At 37.2% G+C, this 15,192-nt stretch overlaps 1 protein-coding gene across 1 annotated transcript in view; it reads right to left on the bottom strand.

Moving 5' to 3' along the window:
• The window catches only part of LOC148948676 (xylulose kinase), a 49,748-nt gene that overhangs the window by 30,732 nt on the left and 3,824 nt on the right, over positions 1–15,192 (bottom strand). The window contains exon 2 of the mRNA XM_089094992.1: positions 551–633. Coding sequence (XP_088951118.1) covers positions 551–633 — 83 coding nt within the window. The remainder of the gene's footprint in view (positions 1–550; positions 634–15,192) is intronic.

The following is a 15,192-nucleotide window of genomic DNA, read 5'->3' as shown; positions in this document are numbered from 1 at the left end:
CCAATACTGCATCCAACAAACTTAAGTAAATTTCAAGAACAGTGAGCTAAAATATCGAAGAGTTCCCTTTAATTTTAAAATTTCTTCTCCAAAAACGAATCGAAGGACACATTCCCAAAAAGAAATGGAGGGATGAAAATGCACTTTTTTGGGCATTTAATCCCCACCATCGCTGGAGAAAAACTGGATTCCCAACCTTCCCCTTTATGCTCTAAGCTTTGTGCACCCATGATTGTGACAACAACAAGAGTAGCATAAAAAAGCAGAAATTGGAGAAAATTAAGGTACTACAAATTTATCTGGACGAAATATAAGTAAATTTGGCAAGCTAATCTTCTTTAATGACATCTATGCACACATACATAATATGTATGGAGAGAAACAGAGATTTTAGGAAAGGGGTGGGGTCAAAACCAAATAAAAATCTCTTCACGCACCATGCATCAGGAACTTTTTCTAGGCGAGGGGGTTTTCAGACCAATCTAAGAGAGCGCCTCCCATACTCCCTCCTCTCAACTGCTATGTGCGGTAATGTTTTAAAATCTTGTACCTAAACTCTGTTAATTCCAAATCAAACTCGACTTTTGTGGAATACTTCTGCTTGAGTTGTCCATCAAGTACAATCAATTTGAGCTAAAAAAAAAAAAAAACCATTAATTTTACCTCCAATACCACTGTTTGTTTAAAACCACGATTAATTTTCAACAACCACTACCACTACAACAACCACAACCACTTTAAACCAATGTTTAATTTAACTGAGACTCAAAAGTTAATAGAGTACATATGTTGACCTGTGGATCAAAACTGATGAAAATAACAATTCCGAGGAAGCTTTAAAGATTTAGTATGTGCTTCTTCCCAGGCTTGTGCTGAGTGAGTGACAAAATAATGAAATTTTGTATAAATCATTATGAAATTCTTCTAAGTGAAACTTCTTCAAGAAGAATAGAATTAGGCATACAGTGGAAAGCCAACATTTTTTTTCTTTATTTCCACTATCCTTCCATTCTTTTTGAGAAGATTCACTGTAAAAAAAAAAAATCATCCTAGGTTAATTGAATTACATTATTTCGTTCGCCATTTGACAGAAAACCAGGAACAAGTATATGCTAAATCTATAAAGCTTCCATGGTAGAAATATATATGATGGGCTTTTTAAAATCTTAAAAAGTGTTTGAGTTAGCAGAAGACACTCAAGAGCAAATCTATGTAGGTTATCTTTGCGCCTTCATTCTTTGCGAGAGTTAAAAGACTTCACACTTTAGCATAGAAAACAAATACAAATACTTTCCGTAACTTCACTTAAAAGTAATTTCCAATGATTAAAGTAAAATTGAAAGCAAGATTAGATTTATTTTCAAATTTAAAATACATTTTCACAGATTCTTTAAAATCTGGCAAAAATTGTTTGATTATTGAAAAACTGACAGTTGGTTATCTCGAAATACCATGCACTAATACTCATCAAACATCAAAATCCATGCTGGAAAAACACACTTCTGGAGCCAGAAACATGCGTGGAGAAGAGATTATACAGACTCTGGCCCTGAACTTTGACCATTCCCCCTAAGATCAAAATCTTGATCAATGAACACCATACTAGCACACTTAAAACAGCTCAAGAATCAACATTTTCCAACGAAAAACTTTGCATTTTGTGGTATACAGTACAAGTAGGAAATGAGACAATGGTTTTGACGGCAAACCCTATATAAGATTTTGCATTGTTCTCAGATAGGGTTGGGATACCAGATGGCAAGGGAAAAGCCGAATACAGGTTGTTTTCCATTATTGTATCTAATAGGAAAATTGTGAGCGCCACAGGACTTCGTCGAATTCCTATAATAATTTTCTACTGTATTTACCAACCCCAAAGACAGAATGTCATGTAAATGTTATTGATCAAAACTAAACACTTTCTACACGGGCAACTAACCTCCCAGAGAGTTTTGTTTACAACTTCAGCTCTGTTTGTATGAGACCTATGGACCACCGGCGGATCCAGGGGGGCGGAGGGCTACAACCCCCCAAGATTTATTCTGGCGCCCTCTTCCCTGTTTTTTTCCTTTTTTCACTCTTTCTTTTTAGAATAAACTTGTCAATTTGGTCAATTATTTGTACCATTGTCACATTGCCACCCCCCCTCCCCCCCAAAGATTTTGCTCATTGGTGCCCTTGTCACATTCTCCCCCCCCCCAAGATTTTGCTTTAGATTCGCTCCTGCTATGCACCGAGTTTGTTTTCTAAGTGACAGACAGCCATCATTCTGTTGTTTAGAATTTCACTCTTATGTCCAAAAATGCCTCTCAAGAAACGTCACCTTGGCAACTCTTCCAGATTACGCACGTGTAAGTTCAACCCTGGCTACCTCCTTGTTGTTTTCCAAAACCCGAGGTCTTGCAAGAATACGTCACTCTTTTCTCTTTATTTTCACCCTTAAGTTCCTACTTCAATTACAAATTTTATCATGGAGGAATTTAACCCAGTCAATATATACTGAGGCAGATAATTGTTCAAAATATTTTTCTTTCCTATACAGACGATGCTTTGTTTTCTCAGAATGCATAGCCTGTTTTTAATATTATATATTTTTGGAGAATACGGGCGAGATTATATGGTCCCCCACGTTTATATAGACCCCCCCCCCAAGTCAAAGAGGGGCTTGGTTTCGTCCACCCTCTTTGGCAATCTCTAATTATGGCTTTTGATAATTTTGATTCTTACAGTTTAGCATTGTTTTTTTTTATTTCTGCAACTTCCTGGACATAGTCAAAACCATGTTTTTGTTACTTAGACCACTCATTTCATTTCTGTTCAAATAAACAAAATGAAATTCCTCAATCCTGAAATTTAGAAATCTTAGACCCTTCGCGCCATAATTCTCATTTTTATGTTTCACCTACTTTAAAATAAGTGTTTAAAAATGCAAATACAAGCAGCATGACACTTTTAAGGGATAAATTTCTAAAATTTCCGCACTTCACGGCAGAAAACACCTTTTTCAAATTATCCTCTCGTCGTTTATAAAAATTTTTCGCCACTCCAATCTTTTTTATTAATTTAATATAGTCTGCATGTTTTTGATTTTTCGGCACATTTTTAAAAAATTTAACAAGAAAGGGATTAATGTCCTAGACTGCAACTATAAGTAGGCTACTTGACACAAGCGTTTATTTTTTTTTGTCGTAACCGAGTTGAGCACCCCCCCCCCTCTTCCGGAAATACTGTATCTACTATTATATTTAAGTTTTAATATCACAAGAAATATGCTTTTAGGAGGAAAATATGCATAATTTTCCACCGCGATATTTAGAAGTTTGCCCCGTCCCCCAAGATTTTTCTCAATTTACACCACTGAACTTAATCATCCCAAAGGGAACATGAAAGAAAGAACCATGAAAGGAAATAAGAAAAAAACACTTTTTCATGCTAAATTTGAAATTTTTCCTGCTTTGAGGCATACAGACTACCAGTTTTAGTCAATTATTAAATAAGAAAAAAAAAATCGACCAAATGCAAGGAGCAACATTAAAACTTAAGACGAACAGAAATTATTACACATATGAGGGGGTCACCCTCTCATCAATACCCCGCTCTTTACGCTAAAATTTGAATGTTGTTCCAATTCTTTAAGAATTACTCCAGAATCACTAAGACCGTTTAATCAGAATAAATAGCTCTTTAAAAAGTACTAAAAAAACTTTAGCGTAAAGAGCGAGGTATTGACGAGGGGGCGACCTCCCCCTCATATACGTAATAATTTCTAATCGTTTTAAGTTCTAATGTTGCTTCTTACTTCCGGTTGAAACAAAACTTGTTTTTTTAATTTAATTTCTGATCGTTTCGAAAATAATGCTGGAAAATCCGGCTCCCCCCTGAAAAATTCCTCCTTGAAAATATCTTCCCACGTAAACTCCCCACCTTCACTAGAAAAATCCCCCCTGAAAACGTCTTTTCACTTCCCAATAACCAATACTATATGTAAACAATGGGTAAAGTTCATAAAGTTCATAACTTGCAGCCTTTTCCCCCGAGAACTGTGGGTGTTAAGTCACCTTGGAAGACATCGTTAATATATTTTTTGACTATGCTGAACAAAATGGCTATCTCAAAATTTTGAAATGGAATCGACCAAAATTTTTTGGTCACTTAAAAAGGGCCCTAGGACTTTTAATTTCCATTCGAATGAGCCCTTTCACAATATTCTAGAACCACTGGGTCGATACGATCACCCCTGGGAAAAAACATGAAAACAAATAAACACGCATCCGACATCTTTCTTCTGGCAAAAAATGCAAGATTCCACATTTTTGTACATATGAGCTTCAAACCTCTAGAGTAGGGTTCTCTGGTATCTTGAATCTGATAGAATGATTTCGTTAAGATCGCTTGAAGTTTTAAGGGTGTTTCCCCCTTTCGAATCAAAATGGGCAAATTTTCTCAGGCTCTTAACTTTTAATGGGAACCATTAAATTTGATGAATTTTATATATTTTGAATCAGAATCAAAATTCGATTCTTTTAATGTATCTATTGTTATCAAAACTCTGTTTCTAAGAGTTTTGGTTATTATTGAGCCGCATCGCTCCTAACTTACAGTTTGTTACCGCGAATTGTTTGACAAGTCGGAAAGTGACGATTCTTAATGCTAGTCTATAAGAGTTTTGTGGCTTCGTAGAATAATACTCATTTTCCTATTTAAAATTATTTGCTTTTTAGCAAGGATATTTGAGGAGGTGAGAATAAATGGACATTTTAGTGGTAAATTCTAAAATTGTTAAGTACTTTGCTCAAGAAAATGTTGATCAGTTTGGAAGATAGTTCATTCAGACTATTTACTCGGTTAATTTAATAGTAAAGCAAAAAAGTGTCGCTTCCTAATGCTAACTTGTGTAAAACTTAGACATTCGAAGCACAATAGGTCAATATTAGTTTTAAAATCATTTGCTTCCCTAAAATAGTTGTATAAGATTAAAATGTAAGGAATAGTGCACTTTTATTGACACGTATTTCTGAAGTTTCCGCCACCATGCGCCAGAAAATACTATTCTTAAACCCTCTTTTCGCCTGAAACGGATATTTCTATTACTTCAAGCCTTTTTTTTAAGTTCAATTTCGTCGAATTCTCTAAAGGAAAGGGGAAAAGGAAAAAAATGGTGGGAAAAGCCCCCTTCCCTTCACTGAAACTCCTGAATTCACATCTCTTTTCCTTTTCAACTCTATTTAGGTTTCTTTTCTGTATTCTCTCTTCGGTTCTTCTTAAAATTTAATGATGTTGTATAATTTATTTTCTCTTTGCGTCGTAGACTCACACATGCTAAGCTTATGAATCATAGCGTATACAATAATTTTTTTTACCTCAATTGTTATTTGTCTATAAATAAATATTTGTTGATTGATTCATGATCAATGTACTTCTTGCTCTCATGACTCTGTTATAGCTAGACTCAACCCCCCCCCCCCAAAGTGAGATCCTGGGCATTCCATTGTTCAGGGATGTAACTAGCTCTTTCCCTTTTTAACTGGTGGGAGAGGATAGGACGACAAAAATGTCCTGACCAAAACAAGGCTAGATAGACTAGATAATCCAGTTTCGAAGTCATGAAAAGGTTAATAGTCGGTTTATCGGTGATCTTGTGGGGTCCCTTACTATTGCCTCCTACTTTCGCGATTTTCGGCAGAATCTGAGGGATTTTGGCGTTTTATTCCCGTTCTTTTGCTTCTCTGTGATGTTGAGAATTCTAACAATTTGGAAAAAATGATATCTCTTTGATCTGAGGATTAAAATACAATAAAGTAGTATAAGCATTGATGAAATAGAAAACCTACTATTGGGCAAAAATTTACGAACAAACAGAGAACTGCTCAAAATGGACCGCAACAAGTGACAGCTGCAACAAAAATGTAGCAAGACTGTTCCAAGTAGTTCATAATTGCATACGTCTCCCCCCCCCACCTCAGGGCCGCTTAGGCGGTTTTTCCCTAATCTCACTCTAAGCCCTCCCCCAAACAAAATTTCTTTAGATCTTGAGGAGGGGTCAACTCCTTTCATATACATAATAATTTCTGTTCGTTTTAGGTTTTGATGTTGCTCATTATTTTCAGTTGAAAAAAACTTATTTTTATATTTAATTTCGGATTATTTTAAAATATTACCAGAAAATCCGGCTCCCCCTCCTTGAAAATTTCTTTCTCCACGGACAATTCCTCCATGAAAAGTTCTTTATACTTAAACTACCCCCCCCCTCCCCCTTCAGGGAGATTTCTCCCAGTCCAGTCCAGTCTAGTTGTAAAGTACTTTCGGACGAGTCACGGGGACAATTTTTTCTTATAGCACTTGAATTTGAAAAAGACTTTAATTTCTGAGGGTCTGTAAAATCACACCTGACCTCATCTCATCCATGGAAAAGTTTTCCAGCAAATAGCCCCACCCCTAGTGGAAAGTTGCTACCGCCGAAAGTTCGCAATGGAAAATTTATCCCGTGGAAAACTCTCCCATGGAGAATTTCTCCCGTGGAAAATTCCTCCCCTCCCCCATGGAGAGGTACTCTAAACAATTCCAACCTCCAATCGAATGAGCCTACTACAAAGTTTTTACAGCCATCCCTTCTATAAAAACCTTAAATTTTAACAATTGGTAACTTGCAATAGCAAACACATTGCTGATACAGGTGTAGGCTATCAACAATTTTTTTTTTTTTTGAGCAGCTTAGCGCATCAAGATGATACTTCTGGGGCATCTACCTGCTACTACTGCTGTTAATACTGCTGCTACTACTGTCGCTACTACTACTAATTCACAACTATTATTACTACTACTGCTCTTACTACGATCTCTGCTACTATTAAACTAGTACTATTAATGCTATGCACATCAAGTTGAAAATTTGACAGAATGGGGTATTTGAGGTGGAGCTTGAACTAAATCAAAAGACAATATGTGCATGCAGATTTTCAAAATGGCGTATCTCAAAAAGGGATTTGTGTATTAAGTTGGAACTTTCAGAGTGCTTCAAGGGAAATTCAATTCATCAAAAGGAAATATGTGCACACTCAGGCCTGGATTTACCACTAGGTCCCTAGGCCCGGACCTAGGGGCGCATAATGCCAGGGGGAGCAATATATTATCACTGAGTAATTTATTCCTGACAAAAACTGGACTGATGTGATTTATCGTCACCAGGTGCACGCTGCCGCCACACTGCCTATTCACATAAAAGTGACTTTAAAACAAAACAGGAATTCCATGGTCACTTATAAAGTGTCAGATGTCTCCCAAGAATGGTAGCCGAGAGTTCGGTATTACCGCTCTCTTTCATCACTTTTTGCTCATCAGTTGTGTTCTGTTAATTGCTTCCATGAGCCCCGAATTTTTGGGAATAACCCCGAAAATCATGCAAAAATGGAGCAGCAAAAACGCTTGGTTTTTAAGCGTCAAAGCTTCAAATCCGGTCCTGTGCACGCTACTGCTAATGCTATTACTATTTTAATTACATTTACTACTACTGCTACTACAAAAATTTCTACTACTACTAGTTCAACTGCTACTTTTATTGCAACAACTTGTAAGCTAAAAGTATTAAGATGAAAATTAAGCAACTACATGAACATATAGGTTATCACAAGAATATATCAGCAATGGGATAGCAACAGCTAATTGTATTAAGTTGAAACTTCTAGAGCTTGATGAGAGAAATCATCAGCTGACCAAAAGGCAATATGTTAATGCTACTGCTGCTACTTGCACTAGTGCTATTACTATTAATACTATTACTAATGCTATTACTGGGACTACCATTACAGCTGTACCTAACGGTAATGAATGGTGTGAAGGAGGAATTTTTAGGGAATATTGAGAGTGGAAGGTGAACTGAATCACATCACATCATCTGTATAAAGGTTGCCAAAGGGCGCATCAGCAATATCCTCGGGACAGTTTGGTGTGTTGAAGAAAATAAAAGGTGTTATGTGCATACTGCTACTAATTCTACTACTGCTAATGTGCAAGCTAAGGGTATTAAGGTGAAGCTGTCAAGGAATATTTCGGCGGATATTGAACTGAATCAAATTGACTATGATTATGCACATTCTCAAAAGGGTTACACAGCAATATCTCAAGAACAGCTTCCATTATTAATTTAGACCTTTCAGGATAAGTTGTGGGTGGGGGACTTCAAACTAGCCAGAAGGCTCCATGTATATACTACTACAATTACTGTAACTAATAACGCTAAGAGTATTAAAGTAAAACTTTTAAGGAACGTTTAGAGGATGTTCTAATTAAACAAAAATATTATTTACATGCAGGTTTTCGAAAGGGCATATAAGCAATGTCGGTCCTTGTCAATTAGCTGGAATCCATGCGATATATTATATAGGGAAGATTCTTAAGAAACTAGTCAAACGGGTTTCTTTCAATAGAGAATTGGATTGCAGACTGTGGTTTGTCACTGCGTTTACAATATTTAAACGTTTGTTTTTTTGTGGTTTAGGGGGAAAAAAGGTACCTAGGTTAGGTTGCATATTTAATATATGTTATGCTTTACCCCCCTCCCCCCACCCGTAATGTGCAAATATATACTTACAGGATAACTTACAGGATCCTTAGTGCCTTTAGGGAAACAAACCTGTTACAGCACTCTCTAGATGGCTGCCAGTTGGTTCGTCAAGTCTTGTTTCGCTGATACTTGGCTATCTGAAATTCTGCAGGTTTCCATGATGTGTTTGTGAGTGAAGTGTGGTGTATTTTTTGGCTTCCTATGTATTAACCGTTTCAAGTCACTATAGTCAGGTCTTTAAGAGTTATGTGTGTTCATGGGTTCTGTCCAGAATTGATTGAGTCTATTATTTTAAGCGGTTTTGGTGTAGGTTATAACAAAATTTTATTAGTAACAGTTACAGTCGTTTACGCTCCTAAACAGCAGAAATTAGCTATTGATTAATTTGGGGCATGTGGCTTGAACACTTTTGCCAATTGACCTTACATAGTCTGGGTTTTGGGGAGTTAAAAGTAATTTTCAAAGCCAAGTTTTTCCAACTTGTTTTTCATTTTGTACATCTGGATTTGGTCTCCTCTTTTTCTTCTGCACTTGAGTGTTGGAAGTTGCAGCTTTTGTAACCTCTCTTCGTAGCTCATCTCTTTGAAGCCTGGAATAAGCTTTGTGGCTCGTCTTTGAATTTTTTCTATCTCGGCTGAGTCTGTTTTATAGTAAGGCCCCCATACAACATTACCATACTCAATAGTAGGTCTTACTAACCCTTTGTACAGCTTTGCAAAGGTCTACTGGTTGAGATGCTTAAAGCTCCGCCTAATGAGACCAGTGAGTTGAGAGGCCTTTGAAACTATTTTGTTTGTATGGTTATGAAACTTGAGCTGAGAGTCAATAATGATTCCAAGGTCTTTTTCTGATTCCAATGTCTCTAATGGCACCCTTGCACCTGTTCTACTTTTTATAGTTAACTGTGGGGCTGTTTCTTTTCTTTTGCCAATCTGTATGACTTTTGTTTTGCTTGGGCTGAAGTTTAGTCCAAGGTTGCTCAGTTTTTCTGTCAGTTTATCAACATCTTCTTGAATGAAGACTTTATCCGTGTGTGGTGCCATTTTTCTGTAGAGTTTAGTGTCATCTCAAAAGTCTTAGTAGAGCTTGAGATACCCCTGTTAATTTTGTGGATAAATAATATGAACGGGAGTGACCCAAGAACACTACTTTGAATGACTCCACTTGTCATTGGCTGGTTCAGAAAGAGTCTCACCAACCCTGACTCTTTGCGTTAAGTTTTTCAGGAAAGACTCAACCCAGTTTAGTAGTTGTGGCTGGAGATCAAAATATTGTAGCTGTTTGACGAGATGTGGATGGGAGATGCTTTCAAATGCTTTTTCAACATCAAACGATACTGCCAGGATACTGTGGCCTTCTTCCAGAGCTTGGGTCCATTCGTTCAGCGTGTCTAATAGTTGTGTGGTACAACTTTTCTTTGGAAGGAACCCGTACTGAGCTGGGTTTATCAGCTCGTTCTCCAGGACATGATGTAGTATGAAGTCTCTGATACACCCTTCCATTAGTTTACAGACCAGTGACGTGAGACATACTGGTTTGCAATTTTCTGCATTTGCCCTTTCCCCTTTCTTATGGATGGGCACAACAATAGCTTCACGTCAGATTTTTGGCAGCTCTCATTTGTCTATAGATGTCTGGATAATCTCCAGCAGTGGCTCAACAATGTACCCAGCACATTCCTTTAGCTATACTGCCTCAATTCCATCTGGGCCTTTTACTTGTCTGTCTGAATTTTCTTAAGTTGGTTTATTACTTCCTCTTTGGTGAGTGTAATTTCAGGGGCTAGTCTCTCCTTTGTGAAATCTGAGTTGTCTTGTTTTGGTTTAAACACTGAGCTGAAGAAGGAGTTGAAGGCATTTGCCTTTTCTGACTGTGTTGTGGCTGTCGATCTGTCTTTGTTGACCAGGGTTGGTATTTGTCTCCTCGATGTGAGTCTGGAGTTGACATGTTTCAAGAATTTTTTAGAAGCTGTTTTTGCTTCACTTGCCATCGTTTTCTCATGTTCTCTTTCAGCGTATCTCTTTGCATTGCGGAGTTTGTATGTGGTTCTGTTGCACTGCACCTTAGCGCTTTGTGTTTCCAGGTTTAGAGATTCCAGCTTTCTGATTTTCTTGAATTTTCGACTCTTAATATTCATCAGCCACTTCAGCTTAGGGTTAATATGTGGTAGTGTTTGTGGCTGACAGTTTTTCTTTGTTTTGGTTGAGATTTCGGCACTACGAATCATGATGTCTCGGAACAGTTCAAATTTCTGGTCACAGGTCCCCTCCTATCTGCTAGCAGGTCCAATCCACCTGGTCAACTGTTTCTTTAAGCTTTGATTTGTTGAGCTTTCTGATTTCCTTTCTGTTGTGGTACTGTGGTTTTGTTTGATTTAGGTTCAGCTGGACAAGTAGAGTGATGTAGTTGCTTTTTCCTAGTGGTGGGAATGAACTTAGTTGATATACTGTCTCAGGACTGCAAGTTAGCACTAAGTCCAGGGTGTTTTCCTTTGCATTTTGGCAGAATCTGGTTGGTCCATTTACCAACTGAGTCAGACAATGGTCTTTGAGCATACTGACAAAGGAATGATTAGATGCTTGGTTTTCATCCCACTTGATTTCTGGGAAATTGAGGTTGCCTAGTATTTACATTGGGTGTTTCATGTCTTTGAGTTTAGTGAGAGCTGCGTTAAGGAGGTGTAGGAATTTTGTATTCTCTCCAACTGTTTGTGACGGTGACCTATAGACAAAACCAAAAACTTTATTGGACACCTTTATGAAGAGTGTCTCTAGTCCAAACTTGGTGCTATCTGCTCCTGGAGAGATTTGCTGGTATTCCCACCCAGCTTTGACATAGATGATGCACCCTTTGCCACACTCCTGTAGGTTTGATGTTGCGACTTCATAGTTGGAGATTTGTATTTCTGAATCCTGGATAGCTATGTTTCGCTTTGGACAGACTTCGGTTATGCAGATCAGGTCTGGTTTCACATCATGAACGAGGAGCTTTAGTTCACCCATTTTGTTTAACAGTTGGTCAGCATTGGTATACATGATACACAACTCCTTGAGCTTTCCGTCAGATTTCCAGATCTTCTTTCTGGAAAAGTTGTCACATTTCTTATTAGTCAGCACTTTGGTAGCAGGGTCTTTAGACCCTTTGTCATTGAGGATGTAGTCAGTTACAGCGTGATAGATCTGTCGTTTTTTGGTGGACCTGCTGTTCCAAGAGTTCTAGGGTTCCTTGGATTTTCAGTTGATGTCTGGTTACTGTTCTTGGAGGCTCTCAGTCATCTAGGTATGTCATTTCAGAAGAAAGTCTGAAGGCTTTGCCTTTTCTCATATGATTTTTGGACTATGTCCCTCTTCAGTTGTAGTTTTGATTCAGGGAGCTGAATCAGCAATGGTCATCCTCTAGACCTAGCTTTTGCTTCATTTCTGTTCTTGTTTCCCAGCCTCATGACTTTCACGATAGTGGGCATTGGTAATTCAAGCTCATTTTCTATTATTCGCTTAACCTCCGACAGGTCCGCTTAACCTCCGACAGGTCATCAACATTTTTGTTCTCAGGCAAGTTTTTCACAATAATGTTTGTTTTCCGTTGCTCTGTCTCCTGTAGGCAGAAGGCTTCTTCTCTCACAATTTTTCTCACTTTGTCTGTGTTGACAACTGTCTGGGAGTAGTTCTGTTTGATGTTTTCAAGCCTTGAATTGAGGTCTAAGAGTGTACTGTCTACATAGTGGTGCATCTCATCAAAACTTGGTTTCTGGGCAAGCTCTGATCTTAAGAGTGCTATTTCAGAAAATACTTGCTTCACGAAATTGTTGACCTTTGCTATCAAGTCGTACAGTACTTGATTTTCAGAAGACACAATTGGGGCGGGATTGTTTGATGTTTTCGTCGGGCTTTTTGCACATTGCCGAGATCCCCCACTGGATGGACTGTAGTAGTTACGTGGGTTTCTATTCCTGGTTTGTCTGTCGTTCATGATTTGTTATTAATCTGAGGGGGGCTCAAGCTATACAGAAGTAAAGCTATATACAATTGGTCAAAATATATACACAAAACAGGGTATTATATACAATTTGCTTACTTACAAATCTTCCTGGGAGGTCCCCAATATATACAATTTGTGTGAGAGCCAATATGCCAATATGTTTTCTCAGCCAATGTGTTTTCTAATTTGAAATTTTTGCCAACCGCGATTTTAACAATTTCAAAACACTCAACCGCAATTTCATAAGGTTTTTATAGAAAGCTTTGTTGTATAAACTTCAAAAAGGACTCATTTGATTGGAAATTCAAAGGCCTAGTGCCCTTTTTAATAGTCAAAAGTAATTGGAGGCCAACTTACCCCCCTCTCACGCCCACCTTTTCCCCAAACACATCCAATCAAAATTTTTAGATAGCCATTTTGTTCAACGTAGTTGAAAATTCAGAAAATTAGGTCTGTGAGGATAACAACCCCCTACAGTCCTCACGGCAAGGGTTGTAAATTATGCCCTGGGGGCATACAAGGTTTTCATAGAAAGTATTGTCGTAGAAACTTCAGAAAGGGCTCATTCAATTGGAAATGTAAAAGATTAGTTCCCTTTTTGATAGTCAAAAGTGATTGGAAGGCAACTAATACCCCTTCCACGCCCACCATTTCCCCAGACACATCCAACAAAATTTTGATATAGCTATTTTGTTCAACATAGTTTCAAGTTCTGGAAATTATATGTTTGAGCAGGACACTCCCCCCACAGTCTTCAGGGCAAGGGTTGTAAGTTATACCTGGGGGGCATATATGGTTCTTATGGAAGGAATACTCTTATAAACTTCAGAGGGCTCCTTTGAATGGAAATTGAAAGTTCTAGTTCACCTTTTAAGTGTCAAAGATATTGGAGGGTAACCCCCCCCCCCCCAAACAATTTTTTCCCAAATGCATCCAATAAAAATTTTGAGAGAGCTATTTTGTTAAAAATAGTTCAAAGATCATATAACAAAAATTCCAGTGTCAACACAACCCCCCAGGGCCCAGGGCATGCATTGTAAGATATGCCCTGGGGCATTTATAGGTCTTATGGAAGGGATGCTTGTATTAACTTCAAACAGGGGTCATTTGATTAGAAATTGAAAGTTCTAGTTCCCTTTTTAAGATTCAAAAGAGATTGGAGGGCACCTAGCCCGGGCCCCCCCCCCCCTCCATGCCCTTTTTTCCTTGAACCCACCAATAAGAACTTTGAGATAGCCTGTTTTTAAAAAAATAATTCAAAGACCATATAACGAAAACTCCAGGGTTGACACAGCCCCCAGGGCCCGAGGGCAGCCGTTTTAAGTTATGCCCTGGGGGCATATATGGTTTTATTGAAGGGATGCTCATAAAAACTTCAGAGAGGGCTCATTTGATCGGAAATTGAAAGTTCTAGTTAAGTTTTTTTAGAGTTAAAAGGGATTGGAGGGCAAGTAGCCGCCCCCCACGCCCCTCTTTCCCCAAATGCATCCAATAAAAATGTTTAGATAGTCTAAAACCTACTGCGTCATTGGTACTTTACTGAAAACTATATGCATCTTGAACAGTCTTGGAAAGTATAAACAACATCAAATTGAATATTTGATGTATAATGATATTAATTGTTGAAAGATCTATCAGTTCAAGAATTAATTTCACTTTAATTTTATTTTTATTTTCAATGCTGTAAGAACTGGAAAAGAAAATATTTGTAATATAGTTCGTTTACAGTTAAGCACCAATGATGTAGTTGGCTTTTGGTTTTTATTTACAGTTAAGGAAGGAGACAGTATCCAAACACTTGTTTGTAGTGAAACTATATTCATCTTGAAGAACTTTAGAAAGAACTAATAAATTAAACTGAATATTTGATGTATAAAGATATTAATTGCTGAAAGCTCATCAATTCAAAATGTTATTAAAATTTTAATGTTTATTTTCAATAATAAGTAAAAAAGAAAATATATGTCATAAAATTGGTTTTCAGTAAAGTGCCATGACGCATTAGGTTTTAGACTTTTACAGTGAGAGAAGGAGGTGATACCCAAACTTTTGTTTGTAGTGATTTTTGTTTGTTTCAAGCTTGATTTGTATATTCAGTTTAAGGTTCACTTGTTTTAAGATTTATTTATTCATTTGCATTAGTCTCTATTGTATGTTTTGTTGCATCGATTGTTTATTTAATTTCTGTTCGTTTTAAGTTTCATTTATACTTCAATAGCAAAATATTTTGTGTTTGTTTTAAGCTTGATTTTCATATTCAATCTAAGCATTACGTGCTTTAAGATCTATTTATTCATTTATATTATTACTTGTTGTATGTTTTTTGCTATAATTGGTCGTTTATTTTCTTTTCGTTGTGGATTTCATTTAATCTTAAACATTAATTTCTGGTCGTTTTGAGTTTGAATTTTAACAGGCATTTGTATCTCCTGATCTAAAGTTTAAAATAGCCTTTAATTTTAACTTAAAAACTTATTTTTTGGAAAGTTTTTTTTTAATTAATAGCTAGAAATATTCTTGAAAATTTTAAAGTAGCTGATTCGGTATATAGATAAAAGTTGTAGGGCTGTTCTAGAGCTATAAAAAATGTGGTTCAATCCCACTTTCTAGGGCTACAATGATAGAAAGTATGTGAGGGCTAGGACATGTGTTGT

Source organism: Artemia sp. Qi Xiang Cuo, chromosome 9 (assembly GCF_049724085.1).
Source record: "Artemia sp. Qi Xiang Cuo chromosome 9, ASM4972408v1, whole genome shotgun sequence".
Classification (NCBI taxonomy): Eukaryota; Metazoa; Arthropoda; class Branchiopoda; order Anostraca; family Artemiidae; genus Artemia; species Artemia sp. Qi Xiang Cuo.
The sequence above is the reverse complement of the archived record's forward strand: the minus strand, read 5'-3'. Positions and strand labels throughout refer to the sequence as shown.